The sequence below is a fragment of the Amblyomma mixtum genome, chromosome 10 (genome assembly GCF_055824585.1).
Source record: "Amblyomma mixtum isolate Tamu chromosome 10, ASM5582458v1, whole genome shotgun sequence".
Classification (NCBI taxonomy): domain Eukaryota; kingdom Metazoa; phylum Arthropoda; class Arachnida; order Ixodida; family Ixodidae; genus Amblyomma; species Amblyomma mixtum.
This window is the reverse complement of record NC_143021.1, coordinates 66723989-66747966: the sequence shown is the minus strand read 5'-3', so window position 1 is coordinate 66747966 and position 23978 is coordinate 66723989. Positions and strand designations below refer to the sequence as shown.

At 47.4% G+C, this 23978-nt stretch overlaps 1 protein-coding gene across 2 annotated transcripts in view; it reads left to right on the top strand.

Moving 5' to 3' along the window:
• LOC149326012 (TBC1 domain family member 13) overlaps nucleotides 1–23978 on the top strand; it is a 94121-nt gene that overhangs the window by 58739 nt on the left and 11404 nt on the right. For both annotated transcript variants that reach the window (XM_089562469.1, XM_089562468.1), the window contains 3 exons: nucleotides 4505–4571; nucleotides 6448–6690; nucleotides 17711–17792. In XM_089562469.1, the coding sequence (XP_089418595.1) occupies nucleotides 4505–4571; nucleotides 6448–6690; nucleotides 17711–17792 (392 nt within the window). The remainder of the gene's footprint in view (nucleotides 1–4504; nucleotides 4572–6447; nucleotides 6691–17710; nucleotides 17793–23978) is intronic.

Genomic DNA, 23978 nt, shown 5'->3' with positions numbered 1-23978 from the left:
GCATCTCAAAAGTGCACGAAAAAAGCTCAGACGAAGAAGGCAAAGAAGTATTACACAACCGCTCATCGGCTGTAAACAAAGAAAATAATATGTAGTGCAACTATTACAACCAGTCAGTAACAGAAATATTTAAACATGATGAGCGAGTGCAACGAAATGCAACAACAAAGCAAAAGTTGGGGAAAACTTCTAGTAAATGATGCCACAGGTTGCTGTGAAATTTTGTAGTTGATAAGCTGATTCCAGTCCGTTACTGTTCTTGGGAAAAAAGAATATTTGAAGCAATTGTTACGAGGGCTAAAAAGGGTAATTGTCAGATTGTGTCGCTGCTTAGTGTTGTAACCTGAAGAAAAAGATATTATTTTGCCAAGGTTAATCTTGAAATGACCGTTTATAAGTTGGTACAAAAATTTGGGACGAGACGCGATTCCTTTCGTTTAATGGTGTGAAACCAGCCTTCTGCAACAGGTTAGTCAGTGATATACGTCCATAACTATTGTAAACAAAACGGACTGCTCTTTTTTGCATTTTTTCAACTTTATCAATATTTTTTTCGGGAACGGATCCCAAATTACGACCACATAATCAAGTATTGGGAAGACAATTGATTTGTAGACTAGAAGCCAAACTTCGGGGGTGGAGAACTCCAGTGCATGCCTCAGAAAGAAAAAGTCTATGGTTTGCTTTGCTTGAAACCTGATTAATGTGCCTGGTTCAGTCGAGAGTGTTAGAGACCCATAGACCCAGATATTTGTAGTGTTCAACCTCGGAAAGAATGTTAATGAAGGAAGAATAATGGAATATGAGCGCATTTCGTTTTGCATGTTATCTGATAAAGACGGTGTTTTGAAAGTTGATTGGCATTTGCCAGGTGTCATACCATGCGGTAAATTTTTGAAAAGCATCGTTTAGTACCAGCTGGTGTGTCTTAGTTTTAATTTCTGAATTTCTGAAGGTCTGCTGCAACGTGCATGCTCCCCCATTTGGGCCAAAGAGCCTGCGCGTACATTCAGACATTGCTTGAGCAGTGTAATGCGCGCACGCTGTAAGATGATGCTCCCGTGTAGAAAACATGGTTAACTTCAGCCAACTGGGGTTCTTTAAATTTCAGGGAAACCTCAAGGGTGTTTCCGCATTCCGCCTGCATCAGAAATATTGCCTACACAATGAGGAATAGAACCCGCGCTCTTGTGCTGTGTTGCGGAACGTTTCCACCGCTATACGAATGAGTGTAGGGACCGAAAGGAAACCAAGCCATGCATTTGCGATGTTTTATGGCTAGTGCAGTACACTTGTGCTTAGCGGAAGTTCCCCTGGCATTCCTCCTGCCAAGCTCATCTTTTACGCTGACACCGATGATACTGAGCTGTTGTCTCCCTCAAGGAAAGACTGGCATGCACGCGCAGGGGTAAAATACTTGCTTGACTCTAAACTGGGATTGGCGGATGTCAGTTCAGAATAATTGCAGTTGGCATGGTAAAGCGACTTGTTGACCTCAATAATGTTGGCCCACAACATTCTCCATGGAGTGTTCTAGGCTCTGGCAAATTATTCAGCTGCATATTTGTTATAAATGTTACTGGCGTGACCTATCATCTTTTTGGCCCCAAAATGTACAGTGGTGCCAGGGCGTGTACAGGGAATGCAGGGCACCTAGAATGCTAAGCACCCGGACCAGTGCATGGCAAACCTTGGCACCATGAATGCCGATGAAGACGGTGCTTGCACTTGAGGGAGGATCCATGCTTCATGGGAGAAGGAGGGCAGGTTCCTTGATCGGCTGACACGCATGATGCACTCCAGCTACGTGTGCACAGTTTCTTTTGAGGGTCTGTGGTAGATCGGCGTCTGTTTTTCAGAGGCCATCCCGAGGGCAGTGCGGCAGTGGCGGGTGCTTGGCTTGGCACTTGCTTGGCTGCTTGGCACACGTGACTGCACACTGTCGTTTTCTTGGAGGCTTTCTTTAACCTGCCTGTTTTGTCAGATATTTGGGACATCTGGGAAAAATACTTGACACAGCATTCGCCAACAGCACCAGTTTCTTGGGTCCATTTAAAAGTGCCTTGCCACTGAACTCGGCGCAGTATGATTTTATATCGCATGCTCGGACAAGTGCTTCGCGCAGACGTGGTCGCTCGTTTGCAGTATCCTATCTGCTCTGGGGATTGCCTGCCACCAAAGCTGTGGGCGAGCAGACTCTGACGCAGCTTTAAAAAGTCACACTTGGTCAGGACAACTCTGGTGGCCTGACCTGCAGTTAGTGGTACGATGCATAATTGCGTCTAGTCGGCTTCTGGACCCCTCAGGTGTGCCACAGCAACAACCAACACATCCCAGCCACTATGCATGTATGTGCATAAGCCGTGACGACCGTCCACGGTGTCAGCCCATGCCACCACATGCATTTGCACAACAATCACTGCGGCTGGTCCCAAACCGCGACACAAAAAGCTAGTTCTAGCAAACTTTGTTCGTGCACGGTGACTACGACAACGTGGAAGCCGAGGGCCTAACTTCCACATTTTGTGATGCACTCTGGCAGCGCATTCAACACCGACAAACACGGCCTAAAACGGCACCAAAAGCTGTGCAAACCTCTGAGCTGCGTCCGCTGCTTCGCAAGCGAATGGCCACCAGGGTGCCTCGATGGCCAGCGCACATCGAGGCACCCTAGTGGACAAAATCTGTGCGCACTCTCCGCCACGGCGGACGGTCAGTGTCAACACCTAAAATATTCTTACACCGTGTTCAGGCCACATTGCCACTAGCAAAGCACCGCCAGCTTTGGCGGCCAAAGTGTAGTGCAGTATCATGCTTCTTTGGTGCCATGGTTGAGAACACATTTTTTTGTTCCTTTCTTGCCACCCTTGGGGAGGGTTTGTCTGTGTCACAATTGTTTGCGCTTGTTGTTTGCCATGGCTGATTAAGGCCAGTGTATGCACTTAATGAAATACCGTATTTACACGAATCCAGGCTGGTCTCGATTCTAAGCCAACACCAAGTTGAAGACCAAACTAAAAAAAAAAAAATTCCTTGAATGCAAGCAGGCCAAAAAAGCAATTGAGAACAGCATGCAAACTGCATTTATTTCCACGAACCTACTTCCGCTCACTCATCCTCGTCATCGCCGTCCATCTCATCACGTGCCCACGCCACCACACAAAGAGAAAAGGTGGTCAGAATGGCAGCCAAAGCTTCTGTGTGCTTTTTTCGGTGTAGGCTATGGATAGTAACGGCTGCAGTGCCGTCTTCTGTTGGCGTTTCATGGGGGCGCCACTGCATGCTGATTGAAAATTGGTAAATTGGCTTTTGAGGAGAGGAAATGGCGCAGTATCTGTCTCACATATCTCGGTGGACACCTGAACCACGCCATAAGGGAAGGGAGGACGGTGGGAGTGAAAGAATAAAGACAGGAAGAGGTGCTGCAGTGGAGGGCTCCGGAATAATATCAACCACCTGGGGATTAAAAGAGTAGAAAACTGAGCTAGTTGGTTCATGCTTCTTGGTGGGAGCAGCCGAAATAACAAAACGCGGACACACAAGACACACAGAACGTAGACGAAGCTGCTTCGTCTACGTTCTGTGTGTCTGTGTGTCCGCGTTTTGTTATTTCGGCTGCTCCCACCAAGAAACACCTGGGGATCTTTAATATGCACTGACATTGCACAGCACACGGGCGCCTTTGCATTTCGTCTCTATTGAAATGCGGCTGCCGCAGCTGGGTTTGAACCCGGGAACTGCGGCTCAATAGCCAAGTGCCCTAACCACTGAGCCACGTCTGCGAGTACCTGCATGCTACTTTTTTCATTTTTATGGGTTGTCATCGTATTGCCGTGAGTGTTTGTAGTGTTTGTTCCCTCTTCAAAGCTGCTGGCACGCCGCTACATTGATTTGTTTGTTATGCAAGATGTGGCCAGATTTATCTCGATTGATCGCACCCAGGCGGAGCCAACTCTAAGTTGTTCCAGAATGTTGTAGTAACTTTGCATGCCATGTCTCGAAAGTTCGCTATCAGCTTTAAACTGAGCACGGCCGAGAGCGGCGGGCATTGACGACTGCCGAGCACGCTTGTTGTTTACGCTGCCGACGAGTGATGCAGTTCACTGTGGGTGCAAGCCAGCCTAAATAAAGAGTTTTGTTTAGATGCCATTTTCACTGTCTTTCTGCTCTCTCTACTACAGTCACCACTATGGGACAGTATTTTATTAATACAACGACAAAATCCTCAAATCTAAGCTGGCCTAAGAGTTTCATATCTCCTGTTCAAAAAAAAAAACTACTGGCCTAGATTCGAATTAATACGGTACTGATAAATACCCTAACAACCCAGTGTAATTTGCCCAACTCAAGTCGTTTTGTCATGACAAGCCTATGTCTCACTGCTGTTGTTGATTACACAGGGCAGTTGAAATGAACAGTTGAGTATGGTTTTTCATGTGTCAATTCAGACCATTAGAAGCTAAAAATGTGGTTAAGTTCTTTCTTTTTTTATTCGCTTGTGCAGGGCATGAATGAGATTATTGGCCCCATTTACTACACCTTGGTGGCCGATCCAAGCCCAGAATGGAGGAGTAAGTTGGCTGCTATATATTTTTTTTCTTTGAAGTGTCCATCTGTGGTGGCTCAGGACAGGACGGAGAACAAATACTAGCTGTGTGCAAATCGAACTGTTTCAAATATCAGTGCAGGTAGTTCAGACTAATGCCTTTTTGCACAATTTAGCTATGAAAAGAAACCGAGGTTGCAAAGAAATTTTGTTTTCTCACATCATCAGCATAATTTAGTATTCCTGCAAGGCCTACCAGGCAATAAGGGAAGAGGAACCATGTAGTATTAACAGTAATAGGCTGTATTTGATTGCCTAATGCCTTGTTTACAGTTGCTTAACATAACTGAGTTCAATGAAGAAGTCTAGTGTGACAGTTGGACTTAATTAATGAAGTGAATCACTGTCACTGATCAAGTCTGTAGAAGTAATTGTCGTTTTGGAACTGCACACGGATTCCTTGTTCACTGAGGTTGACAAGGAATCGTCGTCATTTATGTAGCCAGCACATGACTTAACAAGTGTGCGTAAACAGCCGCCATAGTCCTCGTTTTGCTAGATTTGATGGTCAAACTGTGTTGATTGCACCAAGATAGGAGGTTGTCCAGGTAATGATTAAGTTTTGATACGAGATTAGTAACGCTTGAATCTGAGTTATAAATTGTGGTGTTGTCAGCATATGATATGCAATTGGAGGTACCGAGTTACTTTGGTAATGTATTAATATACCCAGAATAGGACCTTGTGATACGCCTAAGTTCGTAAACACATCAGAGTAGACATCTTAAATAGTGACAGTTTGTGATCTATTTTGCGAGTAATTTTGGGCTGGAAATACCAATTTCTTCTAGCCTAGTGAACAGAATTGGATGATTAATGGTGCCAAAACCTTTCGACAAGTGTATAAAGACGGTTCCTACAAATTTTCCTTCATCTGTGGCAATTCTTAATCCTGACGCAGAGGGGTGTGGTGCACAGGATACGCATGGAAGTAGAGGGTGTGGTGTTTTATTAGGGAGGTAAATACGTTCTCCCCGCTTAAGTGTGGCTGACCCAGTTCAAAACCGCTGGACCCCACCCCGTGGTCGCGTATGCTACCAAGTGCACGCCGACCACGGCGGGCCTTGCTCTGAGGGAACGAAGGAGCGACGCACTGGCTGACACAAACAAGGCATTTATTGCTACAGGAACAATAACGCCAGCTAGCAACGAAATACGCTGAGGAATCGAGGACGTCCAACTCACCAGCACGGTTACGAGCGAACGTTCGCCCGCCGGCGAAGAGCGGAGCCTTGCGCCGAATGTCCGCGCGCTTCCCAGGTGCCGAGCAGAAGAGCCCACCTCTCCCCCCCGCGCACAGCGCAGAAAACACGCCATCTGTGGCGCTCATGTCGCTGCGACGCGAGCGCCCTCACCAGTTAATTAAAATAACACAACTAAGGAGGGTGCATTGTGGGGAAACTAACAACAGAGAACGAGTTGAGGGTGCATTGCGGGAAAGCAAACCACAGGGGACGAGTGTGTCCCCACAAGGGGATACCCCTCGTTTCGTGGCTGCGTGCTTAGACTGCCAATAAGTACGGCTTTATTCACGGCTTCTGTTGCACTGTGTATTCATGCAACAGCAAGTGGGCACACAAGGAGATCACGGCATAAGTAGCACAAAATAAACTATTGTTGTTATTAATTCAGTAAACCTCGCATTGTTCGACTGGTTGAGCATATGAAGAGGCAGTGTGAGCCAACCTGCAAAAGTGCTTTGTCGACAGCTGCACTCAGTGCCACAAGTGGCCACCCAGCAGGCAGCGTGCCCTGCTAAGTAAGCAGTGCAGTTTGGAGTATTGGAACATGTGTGCATGTGCAGGTGCTTTCAGGGCACTCACAGGCTGGCTTCCTTGCAGAGTATGCAGAGGCAGACTGCTTCTTTTGCTTTACAAGCCTGATGTCGGAGATTCGGGATTTCTTCATCAAGACACTGGATGAGTCATCGTCGGGCATTGGTGCCATGATGGAGCGCCTCATGCAGCTGCTGCGACGCCGGGACGACCGGCTGTATGGGCACCTGAAGCAGCTGCAGGTGGAGCCGCAGTATTACAGCTTCCGCTGGATCATGCTTCTGCTGTCACAGGACTTCCCACTGCCTGGTAAGTGTGGAGGGGCATCTCTGGTTGTCCAGTGAGTTGATGTAGCATTTCCCAGCCCATTTGCTTCTGTATTGAATTGCCGGGTTGTCATTCGTAACGGCACATGATTACTGTATAAACGCGTGTAAGGGCCGCACTTTTTTTTCCAGATTTGGGGGCCAATTTTCGGGGTGCGGCCCATACATGCGATGTGCGAAAAAAAAAAAATTTTTAAAGTAAGAACCCACCAATCGGGGAATGAGCAGCATTTATTCTGCGTTCAGTCGTCACTTGCGGAGTATTTCGACTCTGAGCTGGTGCTGTGCTCTGGTGCACGCTCATCCCACAAGAAGCCACGCAGCATGTCCGCTGTCAACGTGTAGGTTGTTCCGCACTTCCATCACATAGCAGAGCAGCTCGTCTTCTAGTTCAGCCTTTTGTAGCTTGTGTTAGTTTTGCAATGCATCCTTTTGGTTGCACCATCATAGGACGCACTCCTCGGCCACGTCGAATTACCTGCCTGCTGCACTCTTGCAGTGTTCAAGAGCAAACTCCCAGCCGTGTAGCTATTAAGGTGCTTGCCCACTGTGCTAAAACTGCAATGCTTGGCGGCATCACGTGAAAGCCTTAACCACCACAACTACGGTGAACACGCTAACACGCCACAAAAGCAACAAAAGGCTGGAGCTGGCGATACTGGTGCCGATGTGGATAGCAGGAGATTGCGACGAAGCAAAAAGTTGACGATGATGATGATGACTGCAACCTCGGGCGCCATCCATGGACGGCACTTGTAAGCTCTTGTGCCCTCCGAGGTTACCCGCGCATGCGGATAATTTCGTAGGCCATGGCGCGCGCGTGGCTTCCGTGATTAAGCGCACTGTTGCTCGCAGCCAGAGCTGATCGCGGAGGCCACGGGGTGTGCGTTTAGATGGCTATTCCCGCCTGGGTCATGGAAAGTTTCGGTGCAGCCCTTACATGGATCTATTTTTTTTTAAAGATTTCCTTCGGGAAAACGGGGTGCGGCCTATATACGGGTGTGGCCCTTACACACGTTTATACGGTAGTATTGTCCCTAGCGGACTCCCATTCTGCTCCTAGGATGGGGATACCCTAGGGAACTTCTAGGCACCTTTCGCCAGAATTATTTATTACCAATTGCACAACTTCCCATGGGGTTCATGTATCAAAGAACCTCAGGCGGTCGAAATTTCCAGAGCCTTTCACTACGGCGTCCTTCATAGCCTGAGTTACTTTGGGACGTTAAAACCCCATAAACCTAAACCTAAACTTAAACCCATGTATCTAAAAAAAGGTGTTCCAAGTAACCTGAAATTAACCGCGCGAGACCCGTGGTCAGTAATGTAAACTATGTTCAGAGATTTTTGGTAAACACGCAACCCTCTAGCAACAAAATCAGTGGTACAGATGCATTAACAAAAATGCATAGATATAAGTCTGACAGATAAATCAAAAAGTTAAAGATGCAAAAAAAAGAAATGCAGCTTTTATTGACTGCTTCTTGATGGCGCTGCCATCTGTAAGCACCAGGGACACGGGCTGGGCATCATTTGAAGTGCAGGAAGCTAGGAGTAAAATATTTTATGAAGAATGCCTGAGGAATTTGGACAATACCAGGCGGGCAGCTAAGGTATTAAAATACAGTTGAACCCGGATATATCAAATTCGAAGGGGATCGCGAAATAGTTTGATATATCAATAATTCGATTTGTAAAAAATGGGAATAGGAAAACTTTTGTGTAATCTACAAGCAAGAATACATTGCATCCACGCTTGACTTGCTCTTCTGGCGATTGGCTACCCGCCAGCATGCTGGTAACGCACTGCTCCCAAGGCGTATCTGAAGCAGAAGATGGCTTGGAACTAGCCACTGCCGATCATAAGATGTGTGATTCTGTTACCGGTAAAGTATAAATACAGTAATCTCATTAAAACTAAGGTACGATTGGTTTCAACAGTTTTGGCAGCAAAGCATGCCATTATGAGAACAAAGAATAACTGCGCAAAAGAGGACGGGACAAGAGAAAGAGAACCACACGGGACGAACGCAGACTGACAACTGATTTACAGTCGAAGACTAATTTTTCGGACTCTCTAGGGACCGCGAAAACGACCGAAAAATCGGGCAGTCCGGAAAATCAAATTTCACCGAAAAAATCACGAACTTATTACCACTATGCCGGAGAAAGCGGCCAATTGTATTGCACACATTCTAAAGCTCCTCATGACTATATTTCGCCGCGCGAAATACCGTATAAACGCGTATAAGGGCCGCATTTTTTTTTTCCAGATTCGAGGGCCAATTTTCGGGGTGCGGCCCATACACTCGATGTGCGAAAAAAATTTTTTTTTAAGTAAAAACACACCAACCAGGGAATTATCGACATTTATTCTACGTTCAATCGTCACTCGCGAAGTATTTAGACTCCTGAGCTGGTGCTGCGCTCTGGTGCACGCTCATGCCAAAAGAAGCCGCGCAGCATGTCCGCTGTCAACGCGTAGCCGTTGTTCCGAAATTCCATCACATAGAGGAGCAGCTCTTCTTCCAGTTCACGAAACTCGCACAGCTTGCCTCGGAAAGCGCGCTTTTTACAGCTTGTGTTTCTCTTTTGGTTGCACCATCATCGGACGCACTTCGCGGCCACGTCGAATTTCCCGCCCGCCGCACACTTACCGACCGCGTTCGAGAGCCAACTCCCAGCCGTGTAGCTTAAGGTGCTTGCCCATCGCGCTAAAACTGTGAAGCTCGGCGGCAGCACGCGAAAGCCACTATCACGGCGAACGCGCTAACACGCATGCTAACACGCCACTAAAGGCTGGAGCTGGCGATACTAATGCCGATGTGAACAGCGGAAAATCGCGACGGAGAAAAAAGTTGATGATAATGATCACGGCGCCATCCATAGACGGCACTTGGAAGCTCCGGTGCGCGCGCATGGCCTCCGCGAACGGCGCGGCGCCGGAGCAGATCGCGGCCGCGATATGATCCGGCGGCGCGCCCGAAGCGCTTCGATCGCGGAGGCCACGGCGTGCGCGTAGCCTCCGCGATCGTATTCGCGTTCCGTGTTCGGGACTAGACTCGGCACAGATGAGTTCCGTGAACTCAGACTACGGTTCAAGTTCGTGCGGCGGAAGACATTCAAGGACAGTACGAATTCGAAAGCACGCGAGCGCAATTTGCCGACTCGCGCAGAATTTCAGCGTCGCAAGAGGCTCCTTTAAGCTTGAATTTCGTTTTGTTTGATGAAGTTTTCGATATCTCCTGCAGTCTGAATTAATGAGGTTCCACTGTGCACATTATATGGCGGCTTGGGTACTGGCGGCGAGTGCGAACGAGGTCCGAAAAATCGAGTGGTCAGTTGCGGTGCGTCCGAAATTTCAAGCGCTCTTACACATTGGCTCTATGGGCCATGTCGCGGTGCCGCGAAAAAGTCCGAATAATCAAGCATGTCCGAAAAATCAGGCGTCCGAATTTTCGGTCGTCGACTGTATTCCACCAACTCCTCTTTCCTTCAGCAGCAAAGCGCATGCGCACCAACCCCAAAAACAAAAGCCACACTCATCTCGTGAAATCAAGTAACTCCAACTCCGTGTCGTACAGGTGTACTGAAGCATCGCTAACACATTTGTCAGGCCCTAATCTCGCGATTTCCAATTCTTCGATAATTTCCCATTCTTTCTTATCCCTCGAATGTCCGATAACCTTGGTCCTGTCGAAAAGCGGATTACAATCTTTGTCATCATGCTTGCAAGTGTGACAATGCTCAGGCAGATGCTGCCCCCTTGAATCAGCTAAGGAATTGGCATGCTCTAACAATCTAATGTTGATGCAGGCTGGCATGCAAAGCATGCCAGGCATAATGGCTTAGTTAGGTTGGCTTTGCTGCATGACAGTGGTGTGGTGTGGAGTTGTCCATCGGCAACACAAAAACGACATCCGCAGACTCGTAAGCAGGCACAATCGGGTAGCTGAACATTCCAAGGACTCAGGCCATAGAATCAACTTTGACAAAAGTACCATCCTCGGAACCAAAGCAAATCACCAAAAACAGTTCTTACTCGAATCTTGGCGCATTCAAACGACCCCAGACAGCATCAAGCGGAAACCTGCCCACAGAAGAAAAAGAAACGCACCATCGACCGTTCCCGCACAGCCCGGCAGTGTGACTCAATGCCCCGCCATGTCAACATCCTCTCCCCCTCCCTTCACACCATCGCTGGCCTTCTTTCGGCTCCTTCCTGCCCTACCATGCGAACTGCCATTCACTCGGGAACAGGGGTTTGCAAGAAATCTTTGCCTGTACGTGTCTTCATGTCATCTTTCTCCATTTGGTGCACTGCAGATGTAAGGCTAATTTTCACATTTCCACTACTACGGTATGGTGCAACATATTTAAACCAAAAAAAAAGAAAGATCCGCATTTAGTTTCGACCCTCGCATGTCTGAAAAAAGGCCTGGCCTTCTGGCTGTGGGTTCAGACTGAGTATTTTTTTGGGACATTGTATGCTGTGGGGACGCCTTCGTCCCCTGCGTTCGCTTTCCCTCAACGCTCTAGTTCCCTGTAGTTATCTCTCCCGCAACGCACCCTTCTCAGTTTGGTTACTCTAACTAACAGGGGAGGGCGCTCGCGTCGCAGCGACACCAGCGCCACGGATGGCGTTTTGCTGCGCGCGCGTGGGGGATAGCGGGCTCTTCTCCTTGGGATTGGGATCGCAAGCGGACGTTTCCGCGCGCCGCTCCGCTCTTCGCCGCGGGCCTCTCGTGGTTGGAACTTACTCCCGCCACCTCGTCCCGTCGGGCCTCGGAGCTTCCCTTTGCCCTAGCGTGGGCGAACATTCGCTCGTAATCGTGCTGGTGAGTCGGACTTCCTCGATTCCTCAGTGTATTTTGTTGCTAGCTGGCGTTATTGTTGCTATAGCAATAAATGCCTTGTTTGTGTCAGCCAGTGTGTCGTTCCTTTGTTCCCTCAGAGCAAGGCCCGCCGTGGTCAGCGTGCGCTCGGTAGCGTGCGCGACCACGGGGTGGGGTCCGCGCGGTTTTGAACCATGTCAGCCGCGCTTAAACGGGGAATACGTGTTTATCCCCCCGATTTCAACCCCATAATGCATAAAAAAGAAAGGTAAAAAATACGGTGCTTTGAGTAACAAAAAATGGGTAAAGTGTCATTAGGTCTCGTTCAGGCATAATGACTTACTTTAAAGTGCCAAAAAAGAAGTGTTAAAAACATTGTGATGCGAGGAGCTCTTAGCTGAAGCTAGCCTGTTGGCAGGCCTGGCTGAGAAGCCTAGAGGCCTGTGGCTGCCGCTCGCAGGATGCACACATCAGAGGCCGCTGCATGCGTTCTGTAGCCAAGTGAAAAACAGCAAGAGGAGAACCATAGCAACTGCGTTGCAGCCAGCCACAGGAAATATGCAAGACCAAGCGTGGTGACCTAAAAACTTTTCTCGCATTTTAATAATCTCCTAGAGTGTAGGAGGCACAGAAATTAACTATCAGGAAACATTGAAATTGCTTTGCATCATCATTTCGACCAGAAGTGTAATAATACAAGTGCACAGGAAACTCAACCATACTGACCATGACTGAGATCATGATCTGAATGTGAGTCCGGGCTCACTCGCGACTTGGATCATGATCCAAAATGAGCCTGAGTGAGTCCAGTCATGAGTCCACTCATAAGTGAGTTTGCTGACCTATAGAGCGTTCGAGCGGCGCACGGGGGAGTACATTTTCGTCATTATGAGTGGTCTAGGGCTCGAAAGAATGCTTTATTGTGCATGCACATTCACATGGATCGTGTTTACCTCCTCTTTCTTTAAATTTTATATTTGGCCCACCAGGCTGCGGTGATTGTCGTAAGTGCACGACAGAGTGTGCTGCTTGAGCGCTCTGGACAAGTTTGTGGACGACTGTACAAGAGACCGCAGGTCACCCTCAAATACTCCTCACGTTCATCTCATCATGCAGTTTCACAGTGCCAGCACCTGCCCTAGGCTACTCAGTTGACCTGTCTGCGTGCATGAAAAGGGCTCCCGTGTGCATTCATTTTCATCACGCAGGTGTTTGTCATCTTTGCCAATGCGTTGTTCCCTGCTCTGCTGTATCTAATTCCTTTCAAGGAAAGCATCATTGCAATGAAAACAGAATAGCTTGCTCCATTTGCATTCAGGTGACTCTACCTCCAGGTGGCTGATGCCAGCTAGTCACCTTGAGGTAGAGTAACAGTTCTCATACCGAAGCACTCGATAAGTAATGAAAGACAGTAATGACAAATTCAGTTGTCAGCTCAACGCTCTTTCCTGTCCCTTCTTTGTTTTGCCTTTGGGCTTCTTTTGCGCTCTTTCAGTCATGAAACACACTGTATTTGCACCAGTATAATGTGGGAGCGATACTTTCAGAATAATGAAGCAAAAAAGGCCTACAGGGCCGCCGCGGTGGTTCAGTGGTTGTGGCGCTCAGCTGCTGACCTGAAAGATGCGGGTTCAATCCCGGCCGCGGCGGTTGAATTTCGATGGAGGCAAAATTCTAGAGGCCCGTGTACTGTGCGATGTCTGTGCACGCTGAAGAACCCCAGGTGGTCGAAATTTCCGGAGCCCTTCACTGTGGCGTCCCTCATAGCCTGAGTTGCTTTGGGACGTTAAACCCCAATGAACCATAAAGCAAGCAAAAAAAAGGCCTACCATTGGGTTGGCAGTGATGCCTGTTGTCAACGTTATGTGAGGGGTCACACTTTAGAAGCATGCACAAAAAGCTTTGCACACATGCAGCGTTTTGCACAGCTGCTGTGCCACCGCGACTGCGTTGCTTCATGCTGTGTCCGTTTGGCTTTTTTTCCTTGCCCCACCTCTTAGCGGCCCAGGGCTCGTTCTTGCCACATTTCTCTGTCATAGAACTAGCTGATTGGTTGCGACAGTTACGATGTCATGAGGCCATGTGACGGCCACCTCTCCCCTCCCTCTCTTCCTGCATCGTTGCAAACAGAAGCCTCATCACAGAAAAAAATGCGCCGTTGTGGTCTGTCATGAAATGCACTGATTGGTCGGGACGGTTATGATGTCATCAGTCAGGTGATGTGACGTGCCAACTCTGCCCCCACCTCTCCCTTTTGCCGCAAACAGAAGCCTCATCATGGGAAAAATCGGGTGTTGCAGTCCATCATGCAATTCGCTGCTTGCAATGCTTTCACACTCCCCACAGGTGATGTCGTACCGTATTTACTCGCATAATAGGCGCACTCGCATAATAGGCGCACTCGCATAATAGGCGCACTCGCATAATAGGCGCACTCGCATAATAGGCGCACTCGTATAATAGGCGCACCCCCAGTTCGGTCGCAAAAAATGAGATTTTTTTATTTCCGCGCATAATAGGCGCACCCCGAACTTGGCACTGTGATCAGTAGAGGCTGGATTTTAGGCAAATGCCTTTTTTTTTCAACGCTTCGTAGGTGCACCATTTTTACATATGAGCACGAATTAGGTGTTGACAATATGTTTAATACTGTTTTTATAGTGCCTATAAATGCCTATTTTGGGTGTCAGTGCCTATAAATGTCTATTTCCGATGTCGGTGCCTAAAAATGCCCTATTTTACAGAAAAGGGGCCTTAAATACGCTGTGGTTTTGCTTTCAAATTCTGTTTGCTTTCAAATCCATTTCGGTTTTGAGTAGAACACGCACGTGGCAACGTGAGATGACCTCGTCAGTTGGCTGTGGTGAACACTGCACCTACGCCGGCTACGTACACAATACCAACCACGTCAGCCGAAAATATCGAAGCAACCTTTTTCCTATTTTCTGCCATTTTATCGCAGCGGCTTGTTGATGACTTTGGCTGTTAAAGTGATAGTTGACCAGATGGCACCACATTTCGGAAAGTATATGGAGTAAGTTGTAGGTTCGTCCAAATAATTCCCAGTTGGTTTCAGTTGAAACCAACTGTAAAATGTTCCATAAACCTGCTGGAAACAGTTTAACTGGTTAAAATTTCTACCTGGGTAACCTGCCTTACTTTCGTTCCTTGTGCCCCAGCCGCATGCCATCTTCATCAAATGGCATTTGGCGGTAATCTTGTTAGAGCAGGTCACACTAGACAGCTGGCAGTCGTGCATGCATACGGAAACGCATTCGTGCACTCAAACCATAGAGTAAATGACTCAATGACTGCTTCCATTGCTTTAACAGTGATTTCTAGATGGATGATGTTTATTTTACCATGGATCCTCGTGGATGTACGTAGGCCCGTGCAGAACTATGATTCTGTTCGACATATTCCGCATGAAGCAGCACTCTGTGTAACATTTTCTAGCATCTCGTATTTATGGTTTCCAGACACTTCTAATGGCAAGCGCCATTTGATAGTCGCGTGGCTCCAGACACGTGAAGCCACAAACTATAAAACACTGTTTACACAAATGACAACATATTTATTAATGTTGAAGCATCGTGTATGCCTGCAGTAAATAAGTTCAATTCCTGTGTGAGCGAAGACTGAACTCATTTGTCAGATGCTTTGCACTGACGTTTCTATCAATTCCTAAATACATGGCCTCCTGTTAAAGTGTTCATTGTTTCTACTTTTGTACACGACAAGCGAATTGTTTGTTTCGAGGTATACCAAAGTGTGTCTTATTGTGTCGTCTTTCTGTGCGCATAAAAGAAACCTGAGTATGAACCAACTAGCCCCACAACGCATATTACTGGATACCAAAGTGTTTTAAAAGGATTAGCAACCGTCCCTTTTTCTCTGCTGAAGCATGTGTATTGTACGAAAAGTTGCGCGACAGCTTTAAAAAAAACGGCTTCTAATGTTCGCACCTTGGTTAAGGTCCCAAATCATTCCTGCTGTGTTTTTGTTTTATTTTACGGCAGATATTGCGCGCTGAAGTTCGGAACTGTGTGCACTTTTGATAAAGTTTATAGTGCCTATTTTTCTCCGTTAGGTGCCTAAAATGCAATTTTAGCCGCCTATTTATGGCGCCTAAAACGTGCTTTTTGGTGCCTAAAAATCCGGCCTCTAGTGATCAGTACTGTGTTTACACGATTGCAAGCCGACGCCTCCCCACCCCCACAATTTTTATTTTAACAAAGTTTTTGCTGAACTTATACTAGTCCTCACTAGTGCTGCTGCCGTCGCAGATGCTGCGGACCCGCAGCACGTACAACGACATCGCGTGGAACAGCCGCACACAGTTTTCAGGGATGCTCACTTTAAGCGTCTGTTGGGAAAGCTTCATCAGCCGGAAACCTTCCTGACTTAGGACCCCGAAAACCGCGCCGATAGGAGTCGCATACGAAAATTTAGGCACACCGCAGTCGCAACTGCCACACTTCTCGGCCACATCAAATTTCTGGCCTGCTGCATGCTTGCCGTGTTCGAGATCTAACTTCCAGCTGTGTAACTATTAAGGCGCTTGTCCGTCGTGCTAAAATAGCAACACTCGGTGGCAGCTCAAGAAAGCCACAACTATATATGATGAACTAACACGCTATGACAGAAACTGGCCCTTTGACAGCCATAAAAAAACTGGAGCTGGTGATGCTGATGTCGATATGGATAGCGAAAGCTCGCGGCTGCTCGCGGCGGACAAAAAAGTTGATGATGATGATAAGCTTGACCTTGGGCGCCATCCGTGGGCGGCACCTGGAAGCTCCTGTGCATGTGTGTGGCCTCCACGACCAAGCGCGCGTTGCTCGCAGTCGGAGCTGATCGCAGAGGCCACGGCGCATGCATTTCGAAGGCTATTCCGGCGTGGATCGTGAAAAGTTTGGTTGCGGCCCTTACACGGATATTTGTTAAAATTATTTCCTTTGGGAAAACAGGATGGGGCCCGTACACGGGTGCATTTATGCGGTATGTTCAATTTTGGGAGTCGAAAAATTTCCGGAATTTTACCCGCGTAATAGGCGCACCCCGAACTTTGAGCCGGATTTTCTGGAAAAAAAGTGCGCCTATTATGCGAGTAAAAACGGTAATTTGCGCACTTTTTTTTTTCCTAAAGTTAAGTCCTCCAAAAAGTGGGGTGTGCAAATTACACAGAGATATCACAGTATGGCCACACCGATTTTCCCAAGACTGCCCTGTGCACACCCACATGCATGCCGGTGTGCTTGTGCAGCACGTAGCACAAAATATGAGAGTAAAAGTGTTTTTTTTTTTATAAATCATCATCATCATCATCAGCCTGACTACGCCCACTGCAGGGCAAAGGCCTCTCCCATGTCTGTCCAATTAACCCTGTCCTTTGTCAGTTGCCGCCACTGTATCCCCGCAAACTTCTTAATCTCATCCGCCCACCTAACTTTCTGCCGTCCCCTGCTACGTTTGCTTTCTCTTGGAATGCACTCCTTTGCCCTTAAAATGCAGGTTACCCTTAAAATGCAGGTTTTATAAATGCAGGTAATAAATTAGAAGGGTGTAAGTTACGAGAGGGCACAAATGCGGTGTTCCCATAGCTTTTTCTCACTTGCCACATGAGGCACAGGCAAAAGCTGTCATAAACTTACTGCAAATACAGTTGCACTGGGTACACTGCTGTGGATACTGAGCTCTGATATCTCTGCAACCAGTCCCTCTGGGGGTCACTTGTAGAACAGTTTCAGAATTATTGCAATGAGATTTAACCCTGTTTACAGCTACAGCCTGGTACTGAAGAATGTCTCAACCAGCCAACATGATAGCTAGGAAAATGGAATGTCAGTTTTTCAGCACTGCATACCTTGCAGAGTTCCCTGCTGCCACTCCTGCTGCCTGAAGCTGCACCAAGCTTGAGCCTGGTGCTGATAAGGTTCCACGGTTTACTTGCCCTAGTGAAGGAGGTGCCTTCTCACCTGCCCTCTTGAATTGCCCAGTTGCTCTTGGTGTGAGCATCCTTACAGCACATCTGTGGTGCATTCTCCTTTGTTTTTACGAGGCTTGCCTGCTGATTTCATTCCTTTCACACTTGGCTAAGCCAAAGTGAGAGCTGTGGCTTGCAATCGTTAAAGCTTCCACTCATAGCGCTGACTGTCTTTCACGCAGATGTACTGCGCATTTGGGATTCCCTGTTTGCTGATACGAAGAGGTTCAACTTCCTCATCTACATCTGCTATGCGATGCTTTCGTGAGTCTTTTCGATTTCTCCTTTGGATTGTGTCAAAAATTGTTTCTAAAGGGATTGAATTTAACTTGTGTAGCTGTAAGAGCTGAATTTTTTATTGCAGTGATTTTTTCTAGCTTTTTTCAAGTAAAATCAGTGGTAGAGAAAAACGGGTCTTCAATGCTACTAGGCCTTCGTTTGTAACCAGTGGCAGATCCAGGTGGGAGACTCTCATAACCTCCGCGCTCGTGTTGCATAGCTGACGTGCGCAGCAGCAACCCAACTGACAAGCACCCTTTGGTGTTTCAACACCGTGACTCACCCCTCTGGGTGGAGGTGACACAACCTTGGAGTTTGCCATGCGTGCTGTTAGTGCATTCTGAGATTTTGTCCTTGCTTTCCTTGCTAACAGCAGCAGAGGGGTCTGCCGCGACCGACCGATCTCAGAGGGCTAGCCGGTGTCTCGAGAACAAGTGGAGTGGTGATTCCGCGCAAGCGAGACTGTTGTTCAGACTCCCTTCGTTGAGGCAGGCTGCTGTAAAAATTGACAATTCAATATGGTGAACTTGCACTGCTGTGAAGGAATTTTGTTGTTTTTCCATGAGTAAGCATACTCACATGTTTTATTGCAAACCACAGAAGAATGATGCTACTAGTTTTCACTTCAAACAGTATGCTGAAAACACTTTTCAGCAAGGAGGGAACTTGGGATCATTCAGTGTTAAAGATATCATTCTCATCAAACGTCAGAGCAAATAAATAAATAACACTAGTGTTCACGCTAAGTGTGAAATGGCATTAATTGTTGAAAAATGACACTGACATCGTCATATGGTACTCGCCTATCTCAACCAGTCACTACTTCACAGCAGTGGCAACAATTCACTTGCAAAACATTATAGCGCCCTTATTACAGCCCAGTGTTGAAGATACGTACCAATCTCCACCAGCAATACTCGCACAACACCAACAAACATTCATACACAGTGAAACCTCTAGTGCATGAATTGCAGAGTACCTGTGTAAAAACTGTTCACCTGAATCGTAGCCAAGCTTATAGATTGCAAACAGCAACTGGTTTGAAAGCAGTGAGCTAAATATCTAAATGGGATATGAAATGAGGGTGGCAATGAAGTAATAGACTTTCATAAAGTGGTATGAAGCCTTCTTGACAGCACAAGTCATTCTGTAGTTGTGAAACCAAACCAAAGTCCATCAGGCTCAGTGCATGGTGGACACGAGGTTCCAGAAAATGTTTGACTGATCAACAGGAATTCATTCTGGTGGTGTTTCACTGTACAGATTTAGCTCTCATGTGGAGTGTGGCGCTGATGTACAATTTATGTAGTGTCTACCAATGTGGATTCACACTGTAGTTACTAAGCTGCAGGGAGGTGAGTGGCGATTTCTTGGTTTATGAACTACCTTTGTGAAAGCCAGGGTCAGCTGAGAATGCTCAACAGCTTACTTTCTGAAGGGACTCTGACATGACTTGCACCATTTCTGCAGTCAAGTGTTTGAATTCAGTGGCATCATTTTGCACACTGCTGCAGCAAAGGCAATCCTAAAGGGGGGAAGAGGGTCTTAGAAATAAATTTTTATTAATGAAGTCACAGTTATGAAATCTTCCAGGAGCATGCATTTTTGCATGCTGGTTCCACATATGTAGTTTAATTATATGTACAGCAAGTCCTTGTGCACTTATGCAAAATGTTGGGTAACTTTCGCCGAGAGTTTGAAAGGAATTCTGCTGCAGGGAACTTGTTAGACTGCATGCCCTTGGTTTCTTTTGACATCAAGCTATGCAATGAGGGTAATAATGTTATCATCCTGCCTGTTGTAGAAGATGAGTTATAGTATTCTGAAATCATCAGTTTCTTCCCGTCTGTGGAGTGGCCAATTCAAAACCCTGTAACTCTACTTCTGTGATAGGCAGTACAATAATTTTGCCCTTATTGCATAGTCAAGACAAGCCAATGGCATGCAATCTAACAAGGTCCTTGTAGTAGAATTTATTTCGAACTCTCGGCAAAAAGTTACATAACATACTATTTATTTATTTATTTTTTATTTGAACATACTGCTAGCCTCACATTTGAGGCCGTCGCAGGAGTGGGACATCACATACACTAAAATAACACAGGTCAAGTAAGTGTCAACACAAAGGCGATCGTAGTCCATCAAGGCAATATGCAATATACAAAAGGTAAAACAAAATAGCAAAACAGGAGCAAGTAGCATATTTGAGGACTTCGGCACGATAAGGAAAAAAAACTAAACAAGAAAAACACACAGTAACAAAAATGCAGACAAGTTTTTAGGGAGCAAGAAATGAAACAATAGCTGCTGAAAAATGATACTGTCATGAGTGCACAAGGACTTGCTGTACATAAAATTAAATTACATGTTCGGAATCAGCACGTAAAGATACATTTTTGTTGAAGACTCCATTATTGTGACTTCATTAAAAAAATTTTTTTTTCTAAGACCAGCTTCCGCCCTTAACTAGAAAAGTGGCCTTTTTATATGGCGTTAAGGCAAGTTGTGTCACCTGCCTGCCGTTCAGGTGCTTCATGATTTTCACAGAAATTTTGCAGCTTCATTGGGCACATGATCTGTGATCCAGCACTTGCATGAGAAATGGACAGCATCATCAGGAGAGCACCCAGTGAAATGGTGTGGAGTGATGTCTGTCTTGCATGTCTCAAGAGTCCTTGGGGTTTATCTCTAGCCATTTTTGCATGGAACAGGTTAAAGGGTAGGGTGCAGGCAGGTTTGCTTCTCAGGCTTTGAGTAAACAAGGGATAAAGCATGAAGAAAGTGTGGATTGTACAAGTATGTGCACTCAGGGGGCCCTTCTGACATCTGTGCCATTCTAGAGTGTGTTGGGTGCCACAAACTCAATTTCAACTCTGTGTCAGGTATTTTGCACATACAGTTAAACCTCGATATAATGAACTTCAATATAACGAAATCCTCAATATAACGAAGTTACAAGGCATATTTAACTTAATCCCCATTGGAAACCATGTATATTTTGCCTCGACATAATGAAGTAATATTGCTGCAATTTCATTACAACGAAGTCGCGTATCCTAAAAAAATTTACCCGGAAGGAAAATGTCGCCGTGACGATGATGGCCGCGGGGAAAGCGGTGCTAGCGTGAGTGACTTGGGTAACCCACGCGGATGGGCCTCATGGGGCTCGTGGAATTCGCTCCCAGCAAGCGGGAGAGAGAGAGCAACCTTCTCTCTTCCCCCCGTCCGGGCCCGTCTTTATTTTTTTTTTTTTTGCTCGGTCGCCGGCGACGGCGCACTCCTCTTCCCCCCCCCCCCCCCCTTCGCCCACTCCTCCCAGGCTTCTTTGCTGTGCATGCGTCAGCTTTATACGCCCCGTCTCTCATTGGATCTGCCAACCCATGTGATTGCTTGCGCACTTGCGCGGCCGCCGTCGCCGCCGTACTCCTTGTCCGCGTTGTCGCGTTGTTCACCCGCTGCTACCACACGTGCTGGATACATCGCAGGCGTTGCTTTGGTTTCCCTTGTGTATGCCCGCGTGCGTCGCCGCCATGAGTGGCAAAGCCCTTTCGCTTGAGCAAAAAGAGGCGATTCTGGACGCAGTTTCGAAAGGCAAAAAGAAGAAGGACGTAGCGGCTCGATTCAGCATATCCATGAGTACGCTTTCAACAATTTTGAAAGCCAAGGAGTCTATCCTCAGCTCAGTGAAGTGTGGAACGAGCGCCCAACGTAAGCGATTGAAGCCTGCTACGTATCAAGACGTAGATAAGGCTGTGTTCGCCTGGTTCATGGACGCCAGAGCGCAATTTTGCAGCAAAAAGCGAAGGATTTCGGTTGCCTGCTCGAGAAGGATTCATTCAAGGCAAGCAGTGGTTGGCTCCACCGTTTTAAGGCCCGGTACGGGATCGTCGGACGGGTGCTGTGCGGGGAGTCAACGTCGGCTGACGCGCCTGAAGCGGCTGGTTGGCTGGAGAAGGAAATGCCAGCAATACTGACGTGATACCAGCCATCGGACGTTTACAACGCGGACGAAACTGGATTTTTTTATCAGATGCTACCGAATCGGATGCTAGCACTGAAAGGTGATCGCTGCCATGGTGGCAAACAGAGTAAACTGCACATAACTGCTCTGCTGTTCGCCAACATGGATGGCAGTGATAAGAGAGTGCCGCTTGTGATTGGCAAGAGCAAGAAGCCGCAGTGCTTCAGAAACGCTCGGAAGCTGGAAGTGGAGTACCCTTCTAACACGAAAGCGTGGATGTCCCGCGACATCTTCCGTGACTGGCTCCGGGCGTTCGACAAGGATATGAAGAGTGGCGGCCGCAGCGTGGGCCACTTGGTGGACAATTGTTCCGCCCGTCACGTCGACGACTTGGAGCTTACCAATGTCGAGCTACGGTTTTTTCCACCGAACTGCACGTCGCTGCTTCAGCTGCTCGACTAAGGAGTCATCAACAGCATGAAGTGTGCACATCGTCGCCGGTTGATCGACAAGCTGCTGCTCAATCTCCGCTTAAAACGCCCCACTAAGGTGGATATTTTTCAAGCCTTAGAGATGTTTTCCGCATCGTGGAAGGCGACATCAAGTTATCAAGAACTGCTTCCGGAAAGCCGGGTTTGAGAACGGTGTGGCTGCATCAGCGAGTGCCTCCGAAGACAATAACAGCACGGAGGCCAATGAAAGGGCTCCGTTCGATGGCGAGGAAGGCGATCAAGCCGGCCTTGAAGAAGCATGGAGGTGCCTGGAGAGTGACGGGGCCGTTCCTGACGGTGTCGCTCTGGAAGACTTCCTCTACGCCGAGTCTTGCGTCGTTGCCACCGAGGAAGTTACCGACGACTCCATCGTGCAGGATGTGCTAGGAACTAGCACGCAGGAGAACCTAGGCAGTGATATCGATGCTGAAGGCGACGGTGCCCCGAGCAGCCGCGAAGTGCTTGACGCAATTGATGTTCTGCGGCGCCACGCGAGTTCGATTGGGCAGCAAGATGCAATGCAATCCTTGTGGGCCTATGAACGCAGTGTGAGGCCATCTCTGATTGCAAAGCAGACGCAAAAGAAAGTCACTGATTACTTTCAGAGAAAGTAAAGGATGAGTGCTTACAACTGGCAAGTGATCTGGTAATGTTTCCGCATGCTAGGTACGAAATTTCGATGCAACGAAATTTCATTATAACGAAGTAAAGTGCCGATTTTTACGACTTCGTTATATCGAGGTTTAACTGTATATATATCAGGACTTCTTCTTGGAGCCTGCTGAATGAGCTCTCTCAATTGCTTCCTGGGCATGGGCAGCTCCAGCAGGGGGGTCCTTTTTTAGCTGCATTGTTGAAAACACACTATCAGAACAGACAGTGACAACTGCTAGCTGTAGATGAAAGAGCATAGCAATGCTACAAATTGTGCAAAAGGAATGAAACTGAAGTTGAAGAAATCCTTAGGAATGAACTAAGGCTTACTTTCGGGATCAATGAAAATTTCAACTTCAGAGCAAAAGATGCAAGTAGCTGAAGGGCAGAAGGCTGGACATAAGAGCGCACCCTGTTCGAAAGCACGATGCCCCGAGACACTACAGTGGGGAAAAATACGACGTTAGTACCGTATTTACTCGCATAATAGGCACACTCGCATAATAGGCGCACCCCTAGTTTGGGCACGAAAAATCAGATTTTTTTTTTATTTCCGCGCATAAAAGGCGCACCCCGAACTTGGCACTGTGATTAGTACTGTATTTACTCGATTGCAAGCCGACACCTCGCCACTCCCCCGCTCCCCAATCTTTATTTTAACAAAGCTTTTGCTGAACTGACTACTAGTCCTCACTAGTGCCGCTGCGGACCCACAGCACGTACAACGACATCGCGTAGAACAGCCGCACACAGTTTTCAGGGATGCTTACTTTAAGCGTCTGTTTGGAAAGCTTCATCTCCAGCCGGAAACGTTCCCGACTTAGGCCCGCGAAAACCTCGGCGCTTGGAGTCGCGTACGAAAATTTAGGGACGCCGCAGTCGCAACTGCCCCACTTCTCGGCCACGTCGTATTTTCCGACCTGCCGCACGCTAGCCGTGTAGCTGCTAAGGTGCTTGGCCGTCGAGGTAAAACAGCAACGCTCCGCGACAAAGCCATAAACCACGATGAACTATCGCGCTACCGCAGATCCCGGCACTTGACAGCAACAAAAAAAAACAAAAAAA